The 24,611-nt window shown below is 35.8% G+C and overlaps 1 protein-coding gene across 1 annotated transcript; it reads right to left on the bottom strand.

Annotated features, from left to right (window-relative positions):
- Nucleotides 1-334: 334 nt before the first annotated feature.
- On the bottom strand, nt 335-19,405 carry LOC127960188 (ubiquinol-cytochrome-c reductase complex assembly factor 1). Its single transcript, XM_052559783.1, has 9 exons — nt 19,188-19,405; nt 18,589-18,699; nt 17,289-17,396; nt 16,287-16,359; nt 15,890-15,947; nt 14,989-15,097; nt 5,633-5,710; nt 5,416-5,529; nt 335-962 (listed from the first exon to the last, which is right to left on the bottom strand). The coding sequence occupies exons 1-9, from the start codon at nt 19,260-19,262 to the stop codon at nt 828-830; spliced, it is 861 nt and encodes a 286-aa protein (XP_052415743.1). The 5' UTR covers nt 19,263-19,405; the 3' UTR covers nt 335-827.
- Between the last annotated feature and the right edge of the window lie 5,206 nt (nt 19,406-24,611).

The raw sequence follows: 24,611 nt of genomic DNA, 5'->3' as shown, positions 1-24,611 counted from the left end.
AATAAAAAATTGAGAATAAACACACTCGTGTCGTGTTGATTTCATCTCATTGGACAGCGTCTGCAGTGGGCTGGGTCAGGAGTAATGCACTGGGGAGTATCGTATGATCGTATGACGAACTTGCTTTTCTTCCTTTTCTCATCACATCGGAAAGGTGGAAATCAAATGTTTAACATGCGTTTAATAGTAATGTATCAATCAGGTAGGTTTGGTGTTACTGAGCCAGTAAACAAACTTTATAGACAAAGAAATTCCTGAGGTTTAATAAAAGCAAGAAATGATTGAAATGAAACCGATTTAGACACAAAGAGAGATAACTGTGGAGTCAGAAGAGGTCATTACTAGAGAAGCGCTTTTATTGGTGGACGACCCTAACAAATAAAAAATACACTCACATTCACACACACTCCAAACATTTTCCTCCAACACATTGAGAGTGAAAAAAAAATGCACTGTAAACGCTGAGGAGAGGTACAATGAAAGAGCCAGGAAATATTCCTATAAATATTGCAACATTGCAGCCATATGGAAAGACATATAAATACAAGAATACTCTATAGGTTTAGAAAAGGAGAGTGCAAAACTATTCTGACGAGTCCTTAATACTCTCAATACATGTGAGAATAAATGTGTGTGTGCGTGTGTGTGTGTTTGTGGTAATCACATCACTGTGTTGATGAGGGAAACTGACAAACCAGCAGGGAAAGTGAGTCAGGAAAGTCAGGGAAAGACAGATAAAGGAAGAGGGTGTGACTAATCAGGTGAGTGCTGCTTCCTGATTGGCTGCTCGTGTGCTGATTGACAGCTCTAGGTGAGATATTAGGCTCTCAGAGACCAGCATCATTGTAGGTCGGGCTGGGAACCTTCAGGATGCTCTGGGCGTTTTCCTCCACCAGGGGGCGCCAGTTCACTTCTCCTGTTAAAAGCAGGTCCTCCCCGTCCAGAGCATCGATGAACTGCATCTGTGTGGAGCAAACAACATCTGTATCATCTGTGGCTTCTAAATGATCACAGTATATTCTGACCAAAAATGTCAACTATATTCTCAGGACAAAGACTATTTATTTTTTCCAGAAATGTCAGGTTGAAGCAAGAAGGGTTGCCCTAATAAACAAAAATAAAAAATAAAATAAAAAAATAGGTAAAATAATTTTAAAATTGAACTTATATTTTAAATAAAACAAATTAACTATTACAAATGACAAAAACACAAATTACAAAAACGAAATAAAATATTTTTTTTTAATGCAATCCAATACAAATATGATTTGATAGAGGGCTTTTTGAACTATGCGGTGCTAAAAGAAAGAGTAATCATCAAATGTGTAGCAATAAACAGCAGCTTCTTCCTTGTGAAAACTTGCCACAGGTGTGCATGTGCATCTATTCACCCAGGAAATAACAACGAAAATGGTCAAAAGCTTTTTTTGTTGTTGTTGATGTCGATTTTAAATTCACAAAATACAAGTGTGGTCCAATCACAGAGTCCGAACCTCAACAGCTAGCTTGAATGAATCCAGGTTCAATTTAGATCACTTCTATAAAAGCTCTGTAAAAAGACAGACCTCAATGAATCCACCTCCTAGTGTTTAAAACAGGCACACTAATTTAAACTGGGCTACAGTGAAGACAGCTGTGCTAATGCATGCAGGACCAGAGCTGCGTCCCGGGAACTAATTACAAACCGATGAAAACTCAACAGACAATTCCAGTTATATAGTCTGACTGGATGAGCCATCTGCTAAACGCACAGATAAACACTGCTGTTCAAAAGTGTGGTCAGTATGATTTTTAAAAAAGATACTATACGTTCAATACACAAGAATACATTTCATCAATCAAAAGAGAAAGTCAAGACATTTAAAAAGGTTTCACAAATATTTCAATTTCAAATAAATGCTGGAAAATATAAAAAATCCTGGGGAAAAAAAAATCATGGTTTCCACAAAAATATGAAGCAGAACAACTGTTTTCAACATTGATAGTAAGCAGAAATGTTTCTTGGCAAATCAGCATATTAGAATGATTTCTGAAGATCATGTGACACTGGAGAAATGATGCTGAAAATTCAGCTTTGATCACATGAAAAATTTACATGCTAAAACATATTCAAATAAAAAGCAGTTATTTAAATTGCATTCATATTTCACAATATTACCGTTTTTACTTTTGATTATATAAATGCTGCCTTGGTGACCAAGAGACTTCTTTCAAAAAAATCTTACCAACTCCAAACTATTCAATGTTACTGAATATTTTATGGTTCTTTTAAGTCAATTTTGGAGGCTGACAGACCCTGGTCACTGTATATTTTCATGATATTTGTATATGAAAAGACAGGAAGATGATCTTTTGTATTTCACTGAATAAAGGAAGACAGGGGTTTGGAATGACATTAGAGGTGGAGTAAATTTGCTTATTTGGGGTGAATATCATGTTGTCTGTTTCATTTCCAAACTCAAACTCACATCTCAGCTTGGAAAAAAGTTGCCACAGTTTAAAATGAGCCAGTGGAGCATTCTTAATGCTGCAGGGGTTTCAAAACAGAAAGTCAAACACACACACACAATGATGTCAGAGCTAGCGGGTGTTTGTCGAGAGCAATTAGCGTTGAATAACGATGCAGTCAAGCACCGGCGCACATATGCGAGCGCACCATGTGACTTCATCAGGAGAGGCCGCTGTAGCCATGGCGACGCTGTCCCTCTCTGCACTGTGTCATCAGTCGCTGCCATGCTTCATGTGCTGCACCTGTGACTGTTTTCTTTTCTTTTCACCTTCTCACTCGTTCCAGCTCTCCTTCTGCTTCTCACTCCATCCCGAGCTAAGCAGGCCCCTGACACTCGGGGGCCGACGGATGACGCTTATTTGTTGTTTTTCTTTCTTTTCTCAGAATGCCTGCAGGCACCAGAGCAGCCGCGTATAACGCACTCCTCTCGCAAACGCTCTCGTTTGTAATAATTTCCTGCTCACACCTGTAATGAGCTCATGGCCTTGGCACTGATGGAGAACTATCGTTGTGTGCTTTGTCGAATGATGAGAGCTCTTGATGGGGGCTTCAGATGGACTTTGTTCCAGATACTCATACACCGAGTGGGAAGTCGTGGCCTAGTGGTTAGAGAGTTTGACTCCTAACCCTAGGGTTGTGGGTTTGAATCTCAGGCTGGCAATGTGAGCAAGGCACTGAACCCCCAACTGTTCCCCGGGTGCCGCAGCATAAATGGCTGCCCACTGCTCTGGGTGTGTGTTCATGGTTTGTGTGTGTTCACTGCTGTGTGTGTGTGTGTGTGTGTGCACTTTGGATGGGTTAAATGCAGAGCACAAATTCTGAGTATGGGTCACCATACTTGGCTGAATGTCACGTCACTGACAGACAAGAGGTATTGGGAAAAGGTCACAAAGTAATCCTAAAGGCTGGCAACTGAAAACACGAAACCATTTAATAATTTTGAATTTGACAGAAAGAATTCGGAGCTGTAGCAGAAAAAAAAAGTGAGAGAAAAAAATACGGTCAGCAAGTCATAACAGAATAAACCTAGACCAGGGTCAGGTCTTATTTTGGGATAATGTCTATCAGACTATACAACATCCTGTTTATTACAGGCCAATTCAGCAAATAAATAAATAATACCACCAACTATGACAGTAACAGGTTGTTGAATTCATGCACTATGGTAAGTATCACTATGAGAAAAAAAACTGTGCATTTAATATTAGAATCTATGAATTAAAAATAATTAACAATTTTACAAAACCGGTTTTTAATTTTTAAATCGTTACCCATGAAACATTTGAATCTGAAACACTTTTTCCTAAAACAAACAGAACAGTTCAATCTGCTTTATTTCAAGTCAAGATCTCAAGTCTTGGTGGAAAGCCTATTGTAAGCAAAATTACTGACATGCATTGGCGTGGTAGATCAACAGTTCCTGTTTGTGTTTACATCCGCCTCACGCCACTCTGGCCAGAGGGTAAGGTGTGCGCAGCGCAAGAGGAATCTCAAGAGATTCACGCCAATGACTGAGCTGGTCTACAATGTGACATAGAATCAGAAAAACTATACATTTCACAAACGCCCAAATTACAAAAGGATTTGGAACTCATTATTGCTAGGATGTGAGGGTGTGACAGAAGTTTGGCTGCACTATTTGGTATAAAAAAATTAATAAAAAAAAAACCTCATGTCAGACAAACGCTGTGCAATTTGATATATTCACACACTACATACACTACCATCCAAAGGTTTGGGGCAGGTAAGAGTTTTTAATGTTTTGAAAGAGTCTTTTACATTTACTAAAACTGCATTTATCTGATCAAAATTGCAGTAAAAACTAAATTTGTGAAATATTAATATATTTCAAATAACTATTTTCTATTTAAATATATTTTAACATTCAATTTATTTTTGTGATGATAAAGAATATATATATATATATATATATATATATATATATATATATATATATATATATATATATATATATATATTTTTTTTTTTTTAGCATTCATTAATCCAGTCTTCAGTGTCAGAAGAAACAAACTGTGCTACTCAAAAAAAACATTTCTTACTATTATTAATGTTGAAAACAGTGTTAAAAATGCCACTTTGGATCAATTTTTTTGTGTCCTTCTAAGTAGTATATATATATCGCACGTGAACCAAAAGTGAAAGTATTTAAAATAAAATAATAAAATGTAACATTGCATTCACACTGAATCTGGATTTCAAAGTGGAGCCGGACCACATTTTTGTCCACTTTTGTAGAAATGGGATCTTAGCACTTTTCATTCACGTTTACAGTATTTTCTGGAACCCACTCAACCTAAACATATTTTATTAATACTATATTCATTATAACTCAGACATTAACACCCATCCGCAGAAATACACCCAAATGAATTAGAAACTAATCAATTCAGAATACAAAACATACATTTGAATCAGGAATTCTGTACCAACCCTCAGGCAAAATTTTAAATCTGCATCAAAAAAACATGTTGTGAATGGCAGACCAAAATGGATTTCTCCTACTGACATTTTTCACAATTAAATTGCAGTAGTGATAATCATCATCTTGATTATGTTTTTCATGAATTGAGCAGCTCTAGCATGGATGTTGTTGAGGCTGAAGAGGGGCTCATGAAGAGGTGAAAGGAAAGGGAAAGCTCTCCACAAACACACAGTAAATGCTGAACCCGATGAATGTCACATTATGGGGTGGAGATGGGGGGCGTTTGCTTGTTAAACACAGTGCCAGTTGATTTGAGTGACGGAGTGGGTGACGTGCAGCACTCCAATGTGTTTATGTGTGTGAAAAAGTCAGAGCTGTATATACACACGTTTCTGTTTGCACAGGAGTAGAGACCTGGCCTCTGACCATTCACACACACACACACACACACACACACACTGACCTGTTTGCGGACGTATTCGACCATCAGCTCGAGCTGTCTGGGGTCTTCACACTGTCTATTGAACATGTTTCTCCAGAGCGCTGCCGCAAGAACGCAATCGTCTGACAGGATTCCCTGAAACATACAGAAGAGATAACAAACTTACTGTTAACTCTTGAGTTACGATATGAAAAACTAGTACTGATAATAGTCAATAACTTTGGGCTTAACCGCTTACCTCATCATAACCAAAAAGCGCAGCATAGAATGTCTCCGTCATCACCTTCATGCTCTCCTTCCTTTGAATGGCATCAATCTATGAAAAAGGTAACGAGAAACAATGAATTAAAAGGCAATATTCAGACCACTTCACCATAACTAGTGACAGTGGTCAGGCCAGTAAATCATAATTCTCAATTTTCTGCTGTGATATTATCGGTATTGGACAATAACCTTATAATAATAATCAAAATAAGTAAAAAAAAACAACAACAACAACCTGAACTTAAAATAATAATAATAATAAAAATAAAGAAAACAAATCGCACTTAACTAGAATAAAATAATACAATTACATTTAATTAAAAATAAAAATAAGTTGTTTTAGTAATTAATTAAGCTACTAACAGATCAATTCTGGACCCTGAAACCAGTTACTGAATAGTATAATCATATCATATTTAACCTAAAATAAGAAATATAAGTAGATATTCTTTACTGTGACATTTGTTTACCTTTTTAAAGCATCAAGGAAACATGAAAAAATTTAGTAAAACACAATATTGACACCAGTTTGGACAATTAGTATCCAACCGAAATATTAGTCAGGACGATTAATCACAATTCACAACTTCCCGATGTTGATATTATGGGCGATGGCCAATAATTCTGATGATGATGTTAAATAATTCTAATATAAAAAAGAATAAAACTAGATAAATAAAAAAACAAAACAATGTATTGCCATTAACAGATAATTTTGTACCCTAAATTCAGCCACTGAAAAATACAATTATATAATTCCTTGAATGAAAAAAATGTGAGTGGAGATTCTTCACTGTGACTTTTGTTTGTCATCATTTAGATAATCAAAACACAACAAAATATTCACACCAATTTGCCATAGCTAGTGACGGATCCAAAATCAAAAATAAAATAAAAATGAACCATACACAGATCATTCTGGAACATGAAAAGTACAATAATGTTATACTACGAGAAAAAAAAGAAAAGAAAAAAGATGAGATTCTCAGATTCTCACACCATGACTTGTTGAATTTGTAAAGCATCATTTAGATGCTAACAGGTGATGGAGCGATTGAGTCCCTGCCTAATACTGAGGTCACAGTTCTGCATTTAGTCAGAGCTGAAATAGTCCTTGGCATTAAATATCAAACATGTGGACGAAAACAAAAGCAGGACTGGATCTGAAGCGAGGGGCCTGCCCAGGTGCGTCGCTCCATATGAATCTAAACACACAACGGCCACAGACACCAACCCTTGGGAGGTTTTGGGTGGGGAGATTTTCAAAACAAGTGTGTTTATTCTTAAGTCTTGTATGTCGGGTTTTCTGCATGCTTGGAGTGTGTCGGGTCACAGTGTGTGTGTGTGTGTGCGTGTTCGTGTGCGCACAGGGCAGAAAAGCACCTGTGCATAATTACGCAGACCTGCAAATAATCAATCTCATCTGGCTGTGCTTTAAGTCTTCTACCCGCCTCGTCTTCTCTGCACGCTCTCCTTTGTGTTCCTGCCCACAGCTCGAAACATTCGTCGCAAGCATGTGAACGTTCATTCTGAGCAACTCTCTTTTGCTTCCAGAGAACGCTACAGATGAATTTACTCAAATTAACAAATATGATTGAATGATTACAACTGCTTGTCACCTAATAAATCAATGAACCAGTCGACTGAATCAGATGACTCTTTTGGAACAAGTTTGGAACAATTTGAATTATTCAAATATTTACTCAAAAGGACACTCACCAGTTGCCAACTGCTGGTCACCAAATGAACTGATGAAACAGTTGATCGATTCAATTGATTCTTTAGAACAAATCTGAGTGAACTGTTCAAATATTTACTAAAATACTCAAAAAGACATTCACCAGTCACCAACTACTGGTCAACAAATGAATTAATGGAAAAGTTAATTAGTTTAGTAAAAATTTAATTCCCATTTATTTAAATAATGCTTCAAATAATTCAAATTATTTCAAAGCTTTTTACAGTAACACAATTTTGCTGCAAAATTTAATTACGAAACAACTTCAATTTGAACTGTTAAGCAGGTCTACAATAGTGTCTTAGTTCAGCTCAGTTTTGTTCAACGTTGATTCAATTCAGTCAAAATTAGTCAATTATAAAACAACTTCTATTTAAACAGTTAAAAATCTCAACAGAATTCAACAGAGTCATTGTTCAACTGAATTGAGTTCAATGTTGATTCAGTTCAATTACAGTGTTGCAAAGTTCATCAATTATGAAACAAATTAAATTCAGCTAGAAGCAGCTCTACAGAAAACAACAGCATGTTTATTCAATAGTGTCACCCTTCAGTCTGATAGTGTCAAATTGATATTTACAATTGATTGATTATTAACAAGTCTTATAAACCCCAAATCAGCAAGCTAAATCAGGTTTTTTTTTTGCTGAACATAATCAAAAGATTCAAATCATGTAAGTGAATCAAAACGAAAGACTCCAGATTTACACTGTCCCGGAATCGGAGAAAAGATTATTTTTAGAATCAACTTCCAGACCTTTTTTAGGTTAACCACTGCCATAATGGATCAATACTTGAGTAAAGATGTCTGTAACCCCTACAGTACTGCACAGTAACGTTCACAATACTTTTTCTCTCTCCTTTCACTTGCTTCCCTTCTTGAATTTTTCCCTCCCAGTGTCCACCCTGATCTCCCCTCCCATACATCCATCTTCATCCCTTCATCCTCGTTTCCCGTGTTGTGACGCAGGTCGGTAAAACCAGGCTGGGATATTTAATCCCTCACACTAATCAGACCGAGGGACCAAAACTTGCTTGTGAAGCAGAATCTTGCTCCTATACCACCAAATTAGTGTCATATCTCACTTCACTGTTATTACTATGGCTTAGAAAAACTCCTGAATCACACACACACGCCCTGACGCTCTCGTCAGTGTGTGTAGAGGTAAAGTTCAAGGGGGACTGGTCTAACATGGCACAAATGACAAGTATTTTAGCACAATTAGGCGAAGTAACCTAACCGTAGTGAGGATTGAGTGAGTGGGGGTCCTTCCATTTCTAGCGCTGTAACTGTATCCTGATCCAACAGGACGGACCTGTTTCAGACCTGCCAGACGCGCTGATTACACTCCGTTTACACACGATTTTTCACAGCTTAAAAAATAACGCATTCAAGTCGTGCACAAAGGGAAATACCTCCTCACTTCTGACCTGTGAAAACAGACTTCCACATCAGGTCAAAGTGTACGCACATGTTCCCATCTTCACAGAATACAAGCCGTTTATATTGAGGGTTATTCCATTAGCACTTCATTATGTAGTAACTTAAATGGATACTTCAACCAAAATTACAATTCTGTCATCGTTTATTCGCCCTCATGTCATAATATTATTTTGTATTTCTTAGCAAACTGTCCCTTTAAGTTACAACTAAATACCTAAAAAAAAAGACTTTAACAAAAAATATATATATATAATTCAAAACTTGTATTTCGATAATTGTTAATTTTTCAAATCCGAAAACTTTCTTTCCGGCTAAATAAAGTAAGGTCATTTTGCCAAATAAATTTAAAGGTATAAAGGCATTAAGTATTAGTAGTAACTCTAACAGTTAATCTAAATAGTAAAAATAAATAGCATCTATAAATATTAAGGGTTTATTTGTTTACGCACAACATCTGTAATAGGGCACAAATAAAAAGTTTAAAATAACTGAATAAATAAACAGTCTGTTATTTGTCTGGCCATACTGAACATGAAATGACTGCACAACGTAACAAAAAGTGTCAATCAAAACATTTGATATTTAATATGCAGTTACCCTATTTTTCGGACTAAGTCGCACTGGACTATTAGTCACATTAATTTAGAACCAAGAGAAAACATTACCGTTTACAGCCACGAGAGGGCGCTCTACGCTGCTCAGTGGTAGACTACAGGAGCACTGAGCAGTATAGAGCGCCCTCTCATGGCTGTAGACGGTAATGTTTTCTCTTGGTTCATTTCTCTTGGTTCATGTCAAATTAATTTTGATAAATAAGTTGCACCTGACTATAAGTCGCAGGACCAGCCAAACTACCAAAAAAAGTGCTACTTATAGTCCGGAAAATACGGTATGTGGAGACGGACAATGGACCAATTCGATTTAAAGTGGGTGGAGCTAAACCTGCAAAACATTGCTGAAAAAAAACAATCAATAAAATGACATTAACATTTTTAAATTTAATCTTACTGTATAACTAAAAATACAAGCAAAAAAATGTCGCCATATTGCTAATGAATGTGTAATGTTGGTCTTTTTTTTCTGCAGGAGAACCTACAAGAACGCAAGAGAAAGAAAGACTGTGATGGAAAATGAGGTCACTTTTCTATGGTGCCACTCGATGGCCGCTGCCAGGACTGAGAGGTCAAATGTCTTCGGTCCCGAATGTACCTGCAGCCAAAACATGCGCCACAGCACGACCCCACTCACATCTCATTGAAAATCATGTCAAACCAATATACATGCTCCTAAAAACTGAGAGCAACTTCATACACGTGATTGAAGCGAGCCGCTGGGCAAAGTGACAAGGCAAAAGTCAAACGCCTTTTCCATTTCACACACATTTCATTTCATATAATATGTGAATGAGTTCTGATCAAGACAGCTGGACATAACTGATGACTGAACATGTTTATTTAAGCGTATGTTTATGAGCCAATCGCAGCTATAGGAATATATACATAAATGGGCCAATAAGAGGAAATTATGTCATGTGTGTCAAAAAATGTCAGTATATTTCAATAAAAATTCATTAAAATAAATAAATAAATACACATGCACTCCCAGAGTTCATAAGGAGTCCAATATTTAAATACTGAAAATATTTGTTCAAATATTTCAGCAATGTCTCAAAGTCATTCATAGTTAATTACATTTGGTTAAAACTTTTTTCATTACAGCAACATACAGTTATCAGGGAGGAAAAAAAAGACAAGAAAAGAGTGTGGTTCTCTCTTATCCCAGTCAATATCATTATTAACACATTTCTAATAATCTCTCATTTTGTATATATATGAAATCTAAAGGATGCTGATGAACAATTAACACATTCCACATGCTCCTTTTCGTTCTACCTATAAATCATTTATGCATGGCATGACCAGAACACGTTTATGGTCTCTACACGGGTACACAGAGTTTGACCAAATAATAATAATAATAATAAATAATTAAAAAACTGCATAAGGTGACATTTTGGTCCATGACATAAAATGAGTTTGACAATCCTAGCTAGGGGGCAACTTTAGCAGCCCAGATTTCATCTGGCTTTAAATTGTAGCCTTCTTATTAATATACTCACTGCAATTCCAACGTTAAATTGATAATAAGCTTGTAAAATCTTACTGGCTGAACAGAGCACCTGAAAAATGAGAGGATTATATTAAGAGTCCTCATGAGAAAATGGAGATTTTTGATTTATAGGCTCTGGGAGAGGGGGAAAAGTGACATTATGGAAAAAGTCATTGCACAGCGTGGCATAAGAGAGGTGCCGAGTTCATTAAATACACACACACACACAAATGCGGACATTTAAAGTGTTTTAAGTGCACTTATTTTACTCCAGTGCTCACCATCTTGCTCTCAAACAAGGCTTCTTGCTCAGCGAGATGGAAAGAGAGGTCAATCACATTAAAATGTCTTTTCACACTATACTTAACCGAGGTTGATGTCAATTATCAAACCTAGCACAAGGTCGTTTGACACAAAAAGGGACGGTCTACTCAAAATTATGATTCTGTCATCATTTGCTCCCCCTTATTTCTACTTTATGGTTCTTTCATTGAGCTTTCGCATCTTTCAAGATATTTTACCTTAAGTGCCCTGTGAAAATTCAATGTAATTCTAAGCCAGAATCCAACCAGCATATAAACAAAGAAAATCATTTACTTTTGTGTTCCACAGAAGAATTATAGTCAAACTGGTTTGGAATGACATAAATGATGAAAATGTTCATACTTTAGTGAACTATTGCGTCCTACACCCCTAACGGTACTCATTTTGGATGTCTTCCTGACACATCCATTTCAGGTCTTGGAGCTGCTACTGAGGAGCTGATGAGTTGAATCAGGTGTGTTTGATTAGAGAGGCACAAAATATGCAGTGTACTTCTGGCACACCAGGACCAGGGTTGGGAAACTCTGCTTTAAGACAAACAGACTGTACATGCTGACAGCTTCACAGATGGACGAGAGGTAGTTATAAATACAGATGAATGTGCATATTGTGCTTCGCATCTTGTATCGACTGCAAATTTACAAAATCAACTTAGTTGCCTCAGCATATAGTCGATTAATTAGAATTAGAATGTTATCAATATGATTTCAGAATTTTCATTTTCCCAATGAGTTCAGAGAAGCTACAACAGATGGAGTGCACCAGGATAAAGCAGTATGCAGGGGTTTAAAGACACATTTAATACAAGTTACACAAGCGTAGGACACTATGAAATATAAAAATAAATGAACAATGGAAAAAACTAAACCCACAACACAAAACACAACAAAGACGTCTGCATGAACATGTTTGGCTCTAAAACAGTAATAGGATAAAATCAGTTTTAAAAAAAATAAAAATAAACTGTGAAAGTTAAGTAGCTCACTGTCAGGATACAAATTACAGTATCAGATCTATCTCTCTCTCTATATATATATATATAAATAAATCGGAATAAAGTTGTTGACTAGTAACCAACCTGACTACACAGGCTTAATTACTTACCTCTAAAAATGACAAAGAAAATGTAATTAAATTTAAAATGTAAAAAAATGTAAAATAAAAGAAAATGTAAGAGGAAATAAATATTTTTTTTGTATTGTTATTTTTAGAGCTTTCTTCCTAACTCCTTGTTTTATAATAAACCCTGCATTATATATGTTGCGAATATTGTTGGCTCTGTGACAATTTGTTTTTGTTTCTTGGATAAATGATTAAATGTAAATGCAAACAGTGAAATTCCCATTGGAACAAAAAGTAAATACTTTTTTTTTTTTTTTTACAAGGATTTTATTTTGAAAACTATCTTACAGCTAATGAGATCATGAAGTATTTCAAAAACGATATACAAAAAATCCTGGATTAACATTAAATGTGAAACGCTCAACAAATCTACCATGCATTTTCCCACACCAACAAATCTTCTCACACAAAAGCACAACATTTTGATTACCGGGAGCTTTGAGGTTTTGGTTTATCTCTCTCTCTCAGATAACAATGCGTTCTCTATCTTAAGCTAAAAACAAAAAAAAACAAAGAGCTGTTCCCTCGGATAAATAAACTACTCAACGACTCAAAACTGCTAATACTCTAGCTGACAGTCAAAAGAAATCTCTCGACGGCTGGCTCACGTCCAGCCTTCACATGCTGTGGCATATCCATAAGGTCGTAGTGACTGATTAGCTGCCGCTGGTATGATCTGGTTCATGTTAACTAGTTCACGGTGTTATGCAATACACTGTTATATGTTATGTAGCATATATATTTGTCATGCACAGATCCGGACTGAGTGGCACTTGTTCTTTAAAGCAATACCAATTCAGTCCTACTATTAAGATTAAAAGACGGAAGGTAGAAAAGATGGGGGGGGGGGGTGTCAACAAAGAGAAGTGTGGGGAAAGAGAGAGAGATTTCTGTTTTCACAGCTGGGTTGAAGTCTTGTTCCCACCCTTTTTGACAGCAGTTCCCCTAAGGCGCCTTGCATTGGCTTCCTCTCAAACACACACACACACACATATATATGTGCATTCTCTGCACAGCAGAAACATGTCATCTTTACTGACCTCGAAGAGATTTAAACACCTTTTGCTACTCCACTGGACAGCGATCAGCTCCAAATGCCTCCACAGTCTGTAGAGCATAGTAATTACATCCTAAAACCTGAGTGTGTGTGTGTGTGTGTGTGCGTGTGTGTGGCAGTATTTTACTGTATTTCACCATTTTTCAACATATCCAAACAAAAGACCTGATCATCAGTCATTTCACAAGCTACAACATTGGGCGGACAAACTATCTGTTGTATAAAAAGCAGAAAGTACTTAGTACTTGATTCATGAGACTAAAAGGCTGTGACCTCAAACAGTATTTGAACACGTAAAATTGTCAGAATGTCAAATATATCAAATCAACTGGCATCTAGAAACCAATGATGCAGGATCTTTTCTCTTCGCAAACATTGTTTTCTGTCATTTAGATTTTTAGTGAATGTATGAAATCAGTTCTCCTCATGTTCACTCAAGTGTACTTCATCACTTTGCACAAAGTCCTCATCATTATTTAGTAGGGGCAATAATAGAAAGGTCTCTGGTCATTTAAAATAAATGGTTTTTTTCCAAATAGGCCCGATAAGACTCATTCTTTTCAACTATCCTGGATGCATACTTGTGCATTTGTGTTCTTTTGGGAAATGCGCATAGAAAAGGAATAAACATTTGTAACCTTGTACACAGAAATCCATCTTATAGATATGAGATCCATCAGGGAAAGCCGAAGAAGTCCTTCACCGGAGATGAGGTAAATAGTGTTGCACACAACACTAGCAAATCCATGATTTCTTAGGCTATCGGTTTCATTTTTATAGAGCTGTCAAGTTTATTTTTCCAATCCACTGGTCACAACTGAAAGCTGAACTTGTGGTAACATTAATACTATAGAAGTAAATAATGAAATGAAAGAAATGGAGCAGCGTTCATTACATTCATGTCCAGTTTTGAAAAGAAATGCTGTCAGTTCCAGTCGGACCCAGGTCTAATTATATCACGTATGTCTCGGGACGGGTGGATTTAAGTCAGGTACAGATTTTAGGACCCGAGGAGACCATGTATGACAGTAAGCAGATGTGAGAAAAAGTATTTATAACATTTTAAATATGGATGTTTTCTTACAATAATGCATCAAATTGCTACAGGAGACCTTTATTCATCCCCCAAAGCCATGTGAGGCACGTTTTACTACGGATATGTGTGCATTTTTTTATTACTTTTGGACTGTAAAAAAAAAAAAAAAAAAAAACACTTGGAAGATCAAGGAGAAAAAAAAAGTCTGAGAGAAGTCATACACACATATGATGCTTTGAGGGTAAGTAAAACATGGGCTAATTTTAATTTTTGGGTGAACTAACACTTTAGCTCTATTCTAAGATCTTGCAAACTGACACTATGGTTTACTGGTCAAGCAAGCATGGTTATCAGTTAGCGATGATCTCAAAATGGCCAAATATCAAGTCGACAGATGATAGACTATAACTATTATGGACTGCAAAACACAAAAGCACAAAATCCTTCTGGCAAGGTGTTTCAAAAGAGGCAGTTGAAACCAAAAAAACACATCTACTCACTCCCATGATCTTGCTCCTCTGCTCCACATCCTCCCACATGGAGTGGACGATGTAACGGCACATGTACTTCCCAGCTCTGCCTTCCTGCCGCATCCGGACCAGACACATCCTGTCAGAGCAGAACAGAGATGAGCAGAGCGTGGACTCAAGACAGTCTGACAAGCCGACTGCCTGTGTCTCTGCTCAAACACAGTCATCATGCAGATGCAAGGCTATACGCACAAACATGTGCCTTTAGCTGGAAGAGTACAGAGTGTTGGGACCAAACCACCACCATTAATCAGAAGTCTCATTCTGACCATAACACATATTCACTCATTTTTTCTTAAGATCAGCCAATCTTAAACACCTGTGCTTTGGCATATGTGACTTCGGTGAGGAGGAGGATTAAATTTAAAGAAGATTACAATCGATTTCAATGACATTTGTAGCAACATCTATATTGAATTCAAAATTAGTTTGAAGTATTAATCAAATACTTAAATAAATGACATTTGTAGTAATGTCTACAGTGAATTTGAAATTTAAATTAATTTAAATTATAATTATATAAAACGTTTTACATATATCTACATTTATTTACACACACACACACACACACACACACACACACACACACACACATATATATATATATATATAAGATATAAAAATGTAAAACAAAATATACACTACTTCTATGTAACCAATCAACTAAGGAAAGACAATAAAGAATATACAATCTGCATATAATTATTAATTCTGGCAATCCTGAAAATTTGGCAAATTGCAGAATTAAAAAAAAAAAAAGTGTCACAATTTAATTAAAAATTACAGAATTCTGGGATATTCTGAAAAAAAAACAATACATGATTTAGAATTTGCATGACACCGGGTCAAAAAACTGCATCCAAAAACTCACCAAACGTGGAGCTGTGCCACCAAGAACCAGGAGTTGAGCGTGTCGGGGAGAGAGCACTCTGGGAGAAAGAGAGGGAGTACAGGACATCACAAGAGAGAAGGAGAAAACACAACATGTAGCCAAACCAATGCAGACTTGGGCTCCGATTCCAAAACCGCTATTGGGTTTACACCTGTTTTTTCCTCAGCTAAAGAAAACAACATAACATAGCTGTAAAGTGCCACATAAATCTTTCAGGTGCTGCTGAAAATGTCCCTGTACGCTCATTTCAACATTTCGGATAAAGTGAGGGGTGTTTAGGAGTTCTTCCGAAAATTTCAATGAGCATGACATAAGACTCATTAGGCCATAATACGAGTGTAAAAAAACAAAAAGATTCAGGACCAAAAATACTTACTTTCAAAAAACTCGTCATAGTTGATTCTTTCTACACAGCATGTGTACATGCGCAAGGCAGCTATCTTAATTTTCTGCAAAAGAAGAGAGACATTTGTGACACACATGATCAAAAAGCCACTCAATCTGGAGTGATCAAAAGCAGAAACTGATGAAATTGGCCACGACACGGCAGTGTTCACATTTTCAGTCCGGTCTATCAAGCCAAACATGTGCCCCAAAATGAAGCAGACATGCTGAAGTTTTAGACAGCCGTGTGATGCTGATGACTCTAGCATGGAAGGTCATCTCAGATTTCACAAAGTGTGGCCCCAGCTTTTGAAAACACAAAACAGGTAGCGGTACGAGATGAAGTCATCATTCCAACACCAAAACTCGACAGTGTCTACTTCAAAGTCAAGATGTTTGAGGGGTGTGGAGGCTAAGACGGTGCCAGTTAACTACTAAATTCAATTGTAGATGTAAAAAATTCATTTTTCACCCCAAAATTAAAAATACATAAATACAACTAAAAAAAATTTTAATATATATTTTTAGATATATTACAAAAAAATTAAATTAAATTTTTAAGGAATATTTTTATGATAATTAAGCTAAACATCCAACCAAACTCTCTACGATGCTATGTGTTTAAAAAAAAAAATTCTCATTATTCTCATTATATTCTCATTACTGGAATAAAATATTATATTAGCATATAAATACCTAATTTAAACAATCTCAATATTTCAATTAAATATTTTTTTTTCATATTACAGTATTACAACCATTTGTGGCACTGTAGTAATGAGAATAATAAGAAATAATAATGAACGTAATGAAAAAAAAGGGGGCTAAATGCAAAAAAAAAAAAAAAAAAAAAAATCATAATATTTAATCAAAATAAAAAAATATATTTAACTTAACCCATGTGTTTCAGTTTCATAAAAAATGGTGATAGATGGGTGACATCGATATATAAAGGGCAAATTCATAACACTAGATTTAGAGGTTGTTTCTTTACCCATTTGTTGTATTTGAGGGGTCCGGTGAAGCCTATGGCCTCAATCAGTTTGGTGAAGGCCCCCACCTCTTCATCTGTAGTCTGTGGGGTCTCTTTAACAGTATGCAGCTTGTAACAGAATATAGAAACATATCTGGCATTAGAGCTTTATAAAACACTAGCATAAACACATGGGGGTTTACAGACAGTGTATATAAACAATATGTTGACGAAAGCAGGTTACAAACTTACTGGAATGCTAATACAAAACAAAACGTGTCTGAAAAAACTAACTCTCTCAGTTACAAGGTGCATTTTGAAGGATCTCTAAGGCTTTTGATTTGTAATATTGACAAATGGCCATTAAAATGTCAAATCGTTCAGCTATTCCTGTTTAAGATCAGCATTTTACAATCATTTCTAGCTCAACCTGGGTACACTTTATGGAGCCACTGCAATGAAAATGTTCCCTCAAGCCACTACTATGGATGCAATAAAACCTTCCCCGATGGATTTCTCACCTAGATTTTATGTTTTACTGCTATGATTAGGAAGACTGACTAGTAGAAGTTTAGTAGACTATAATCAGCACTTGCCCTTTGGGGGGCTCATAGGGAGGAAATGAGAATATGTTTCTTAACTTCTTTAGACTTTTGGAATTTCAGAATCAGAAATGAAATTAGTTTTGTAGAAAATATTAACAGTGTTGCTCCATACATTTATTTAAACTAAAATTTGTCAAGACTTCAGAGTAAGTTTCCATTTTATAATATAAGTTATCTACATTAGTTAACATGAACATTTAAAAATACATTTTTAACATCAAAAGCTTTATCCGTTAATATAACATAATGAAGCTGAACTAAAATTAACCAACAATCAACAGTTGTATTTTTATTAACTAACGTAACAAATACTGTAGCAAATATATTGCTCATTGTTAATTTTAGCATTAACTAACAGGACATTATAATGAAGTGTTACCTAATAGTTTTGACTGTGTAAATTTGTTTCACAAATTATTTCCATATTCCCGTACTTACATTTGTGTTTTTTGATCTCTTAACCATTATGAAAACACATTCAAATTTCTCCCTAAAATCAATTTAAAAGCATGTCTTTGCAGAAAGTAATGAACCCTGCTTTTTCAGTTTTTTTTTTTTTTTTGCAATATGTCAGTTGCCATCAGTGTAATGTATCTTTTACTTTTGTGATGGTAAAAGTTATTTTTATCCATGGTGACTGTGGTGATTCCTTAGAGGCTTCCTCCAGGATTCCTAAGAAACAAATAGACACCAAGATCAGAAAAAGCATCACACACCTCTCTTGTGCTGTGAAGAACTCTGTATTGTGAGTGATTGTGGACGCCCGCATCCGCTGTCATCCGGCAAGCCACCAAAGCCCTGGACTGACACGCATCTTGTTCAATGGCCTGGGGAAGAATATATAAAACTTGACAACTGCTTTCCAATCCAATTTGAAATAAACACAGGGATATGACACCTGTTTATCCCTTAATTGGTATTAATATTCCTAATAAATTAACTGACCAAGATATATAAGATAAATAAAAGTATACAAATGTTATAAAAAACACAACATTACATACTAGTACAAATCAAATTGGAAAGAATTATGGCACTGATTATAACAATAATATTTAAGAAATGCACTTGCACAATCATCATAAATAAGACATTCTATATACATATATACACACATACATATATACATACATACATACATACATACATACATAATGTCACCTGGTGTTGTAAAAGTACAGGTTAGGCAAGACGTAAATGTAAATAATAACTCCAAATAACATTAAAATGTCCGTCTTAGAACGTAAATGAGAACAAATATTTAAAGTGATGTGATGTCATTGCCATTATTGATACTCAAGTGTCTATAAATTACCTTTCCGAGGACAGCTCTCGATGCTGAAGCGTTTAATAACTGTCTAACGGCGGACTGCAGCGCTCGCCGATACATGATTCCTATGAAATTACAATGGAGTATTATTGTAACTATAAAGCAGAAATCAGTAGTTGTTACTTTCTAACACGTTTTGTAACTGTTTGTTTTGTCCCTCCCCCTTCACAGCAATGTCAAAGAATCTGCGCCGCTCTTAAAGCGGTCCGTGTGGAAATCTGCGCTGTGGAATATAGTTCCGCCGATGTTGGCAGTAACGCCTCACAAAGCATATCTTATTACTATTCCATTATATTTCCCTGTGTCCTCTTCTAGTCCTGTCCCTGAGAAATCAATATATATATAATTGTGTTTTCACTACTTTGTTACTGGACTGTCCTACCCTGGGGGAAAAAGTAACAAACAGGTAACAAATAATGTAATCATGATTTAGGGTAGACCAGCAAACTACACTTACAAAAGAACTGTGCCAGTACCACTTAAAAGGGTAATTAACCCAAAAATGAAAATTCTGTCATAATTTACTCAAAATGCATATTGTGACTGAGAGAATATCTTCTTTTGTGTTCAGCAGGAGAAAGTAATTCATTCAGGTTTGTAATCGCTTGATAGTGAGTAAATGATGACATAATTTTCAGTAGCACTTTATTTTACAGTCCTGTTCCCCATGTACAAACTATGTACTTATTATACTAATTACAATAACTATGTAAGAACTAGGTACTAACCCTGATCCTACCCCTAAACCTAACCCTACCCCATGTAGTTACCTTGTATTACCAGAACTTTCTTAGATAAATACACTGTAAGTACACTACAAGTACATGTAAGTACATGTACTGTAAAATAAAGTGCAACCAAATTTTCATTTTTGGATGAACTATCTCTCTAAAAGTATACTAGGCCTATAATATTACCATATACATGTCCAAAATGCCATGTAGTACCTATGGTATTTTTGTGCCGTAGGCCATCTGCTATTGTAGCTATATTATAATAAGTACAAAAATTATGTAATGAATTTTTTTGTTTTGACAGTTTACAAATTGCAGTTCTTAGTTTATTTAGAAAATTATTTAAACACATGTATATGTGTGTGGACTTGGGCACTGAACATGCTGATTGGTTGAGTACATGCAGCATTGTATTACAACTGTTTGAAAATGTGCTTTGCTGATTTCTGGGATGTGCGCTCCACGGATCAGCAACAGATCTCGAGGGAAAAAGTTCCTGGGAGAAATAAATAATAATTATATTACATTATAAGACTCTACTTGCAGTTTGTTAACTGTAATATTAAATATTTACCAAGATTTACCACTATCCCTCAAACCACTAGGTTTTACCCAGTTGTCAATAAGTAGTTTTAAATCATTAAAAAATAATAAAATTTATTACTGTAGCATGTCCACAATGTTGTTGTGTTGGGGATAAAAATTTGCTTAATGTTAACGTTGCAGTTTATTCATTTTTGTGTTGCAGAGAGAAGGAGGAACTCAAATCATACATTATTATGTGGTTTTTCCGTCCTTAGTTGTGACTGAGCTGAATTGCAGAGGGATGTTTAGCATTTTGGCAGCGACAGGTGAACTGCTTGATGTCATCAGACAGTGGCATGCTGCTTAACAGAGAAATCACATCAGATGACGAATGGCTGGCTCTAGTCAGTTCTAAAGATTAACGTTGAATATGTATCTGGCTTCACAGCTCCCGAGCCACAAAGTAAGCAAGGCTGAGCATTGCTGCGTCCACTAATTGTTCAAAGTTATCCGGGCATCAAGGCAACTTCCTGCCTGGCTACATCCAAAAATCACAAAAATATGTAATGCCGCTTCTGCATGAACGATTTAGAAAAATAATACATGGAGCCCCCCTCTGCATGGCACACACGTAAAAGTCCCAAAAACACTCGGGCACTTTGAAGTAGGGATGTTTTCACAGCAGGGAGTAGATGAGGTAATGTTTGAGTTGTCTTTGCATCGCTTTCCGAGTAACTGTTTATGCTAGGTGAGAGGTTCTTCCTCATAGCTGTGGAGTTTTAACTTAAATGTCACAAGTCTCTCTGTTTCTTCACTCTAAACTCAGGAAGGAAAATGTCACCGTTATTACCAGTGAAATATTTGTCTTGCTTTCACTGCTGCACCTTTATGCCTTCAGGAAACAGGAGGAGGTGAGGGGGCCGTAACATGGTAGTATTATAGCTGGCCTCTTGAGGAACTGCCTGACTGTTGTTCATCCCTATGTCACCCATCCCTGAAAAAACAAGCAAGCAGTGGGTGAAGTCATATGGGAGAGTGATGTGGTTCTGCAAAGATTAAATATAATTTGTTTAAATCCTATGCAACATACAGTTCATTATGAAAGAATTAGTGTTTTACTCGAGGTCATATCAGCAAACTACTAAAGCCTGTTTATTCCTTAAGTGTAAAAAAAAGAGAGAGTTATTGTTACGTCATTTCTGGTAACTGCAATTTTGTATCTCAAAATGTGAACTTGTATCTCACGATCATCTATTTGCAACTTCATTTCTTACATTTGAAACTTAATTGATTGGATATGCAACTTTATATTTCACATTTATGACTTCACATCTTTCACTGTGACTTTATTTCTTAAATTGTGACTCACAGCTGCAGCTTAAGCTTATGTTTGTGACTTTATTTCTCATATGTGCATCTTTATTTCTTGTAATTGTAACTATTTCTCTAAATTTTCACTTTAATTATTGCATTGGGACTTTATTTCACATATTATATCTAAAAAAAATAGACTATATCTCAAAATGTAACAATTTCTCAAAAGGCACTGAAACTTAATCATAACTTTGCATCTTTATTTTTTCATGATTGCAACTGTTTCTCAGATTTATTACTTTATTGCATTTTGACGTTTTTGTAATTTTATCAAATTTCTGTTACTTCATATCTCATAATGTGACAATTTCATAAACTGTGGCTTTGTATCACATGACTGTAACTTAATCTTACATTTGCACATTTATTTCTCATGATTTTTTACTTTTTTGCATTTGGGAGTTCATTTCTTACAATTATAAATATATTTCATTTATGAGTATTTCTTGTTTTTGCAACTTCATATCTCAAAGTTGTGACTTTATCTCTCTATAACCTCAACATAATCATGTTTGTTACTTTATTTCTCATAATTTCATCTTTCTGACATTTGCAATCATTCATTTCTTATATTTGTGACTTGTTTTCTGTAAATGTGACTATGTAATTGTGCATCTTACAGTTCCAGCCTTAAGGTGTTGTCGGTGGTTGCCAGAGGATTTTTTTCACCCATTTCATCCAGGTTGATTCATTCATTGTAGTAGCACAAGGATGTGAGGAATGAGTCACACACTAAATTTAACAAATTTATACATGAAACCTCTCACCATCTCTCACAGTTGCACTGTTATACCTTAACCTCTCTTAACCCATTGAATCCTTGAGAGGGTTCATTCTAAACTCGGCTTGACTCAATGAGAACATTTTTTCTTTCAGAAAACAAAATGGGTCTTTTTCCTCAAGTGAAGCGAGGACTGCTTTCTCTAGCATGTTTGGATTAATAAGGAGTGATTGATGAAGACAGGAGAGGAAACATTCGATTCCTGCTCTGCTCCCGTTCCTGTGAGAAAAACCTTGGGAAAGAGAGCTATAAATAAGAAGCGTTGGTCCATGTGCAATGACCATCTCGCTTAGGCAAGCTGTGTGTGTGTGTGTGTGTGTGTGTGAGTGAGAGTAGAAGTGTGTCAAGTGTGTGTGCACGTTGTTGGTATGTCAATTTGGCATGAAGGACAGACTGGCGACAAGCTTTGGAAACAAGGCAAGGAAAATATTGACCAATCATGCACAGCAAATGTCAATACATACGCTTCAAGTGTGCTCTTTTCTGCAGGATTAGTCCATTACTGAAAAGTTCACAATGAATTGAAGCATGTTAATATTTTCTACATAAGTTTCTACCTATACAAGTATATATTTCTTTCTCCAGTATTTAACTCCTGAATCACCCAGAAACGCATCATTTGGGCTATAAGGTTTGCAGACCACACAGGAACTAGGAAATATGTAAATATATGGTGTCTACAGTCAGTTACAAGCCATAAAAGCATGAAAAGCCTGTTGCTACAGCTTGGTCCGCTTTAAGGGAACATCACAGTTTCACAAATGTTGACTTGTCCTAAGTGTACATCGATTTTTTTTTTTTTTACTTGACTGAAGTACTTGTCTAAAAATGTGGCTTTTATTGTAGTTATCTAAAAACACCCTAAAGCCAAAGTCAACAACAAAGATACCAAACCAATGATGTTTTCTCATCTGAGATAATGAAATTGGCAGATAAAACTGTGACCTTCTCCATAAAGTCCAGTTGCACATATCATAAAAAGGCAGAACTCAACACATGCGAAGTTGAAGGGTCAGCACATATCATTATATTTCACTCATGTGACACAGACGTAGGTGAAACAACAAACCCAGGCCTAATTAGCTGCCCTGTGTGTAAAGTTTAGCCTTACAAAAATAAACCCCCACCATAAAGTGGCTCTAGAGTTGGGGGTACTGCGTATTGAGGTAGGGTGGAGGTGCCCACAAGCAAAGAGTTCCCGAGTTCAGAGGTTGGCGATTTCATTCTAGAAGTGCTTTCAAATGGATTCTTTTTGTCACTGCTGATGTAAACAATCAAACAAGTGTTACCACTGAACATCTTGTTCTTGACAGCTGTGTTAACAAATTAGCATAACAAACTACAGCTGGATAAACTTGTACCAAAGTTGCTTTAACGTTGATTTAAATGTGCTGTCGTATATGTGATACTCGCGAAATATAAAATTGATTGCACATGTCGGCGCAGCTTAATGATGTTGTTAGCATGAACAAAAAAGTCCTTTTATTTTTATTCACTGCTTGCAGTTGCATTGGTAAAAATGCCTGTTTGATCAGGATATATCGTTTGCAGTAACGCATTTTCAGTTCATGCATTCACTGGGAATCAAACCTATGACCTTGGCATTGCTATATAGTACTGTGTTTTAATGTCTACAAAATAAACCTAGCCTACTATCATTGGTGCACATAATTGCGAATTTTGAAATAAAGAATGCAATAGTTTGCTTTTAAGATAATGTTATGAATTCCTTCTAATCTTTAAGATCGTTAGATCAGCTAAAAATATTCTTGTTGAAAATCGTGTTTCACTTGGAAATACACTGCCGTTCAGAAGTTTGAGGTTGGTAAGAATAATTAATGTTTTTTTGTTTTTTTTTGAAAGAATGTAATGTTTATTCTCACAAAGGCTGTATTTATTTGATGAAAAAACTGTAATATTGTGAAAAATGATTACAATTTAAGTTAACGATTTTGTGTTTTAATATATGTTTTTGCATAATTAATTCCTGTGATG

Source organism: Carassius gibelio, chromosome B6 (assembly GCF_023724105.1).
Source record: "Carassius gibelio isolate Cgi1373 ecotype wild population from Czech Republic chromosome B6, carGib1.2-hapl.c, whole genome shotgun sequence".
In the NCBI taxonomy this organism is placed as follows: domain Eukaryota; kingdom Metazoa; phylum Chordata; class Actinopteri; order Cypriniformes; family Cyprinidae; genus Carassius; species Carassius gibelio.
This window is presented reverse-complemented; position numbering and strand designations above follow the sequence as displayed.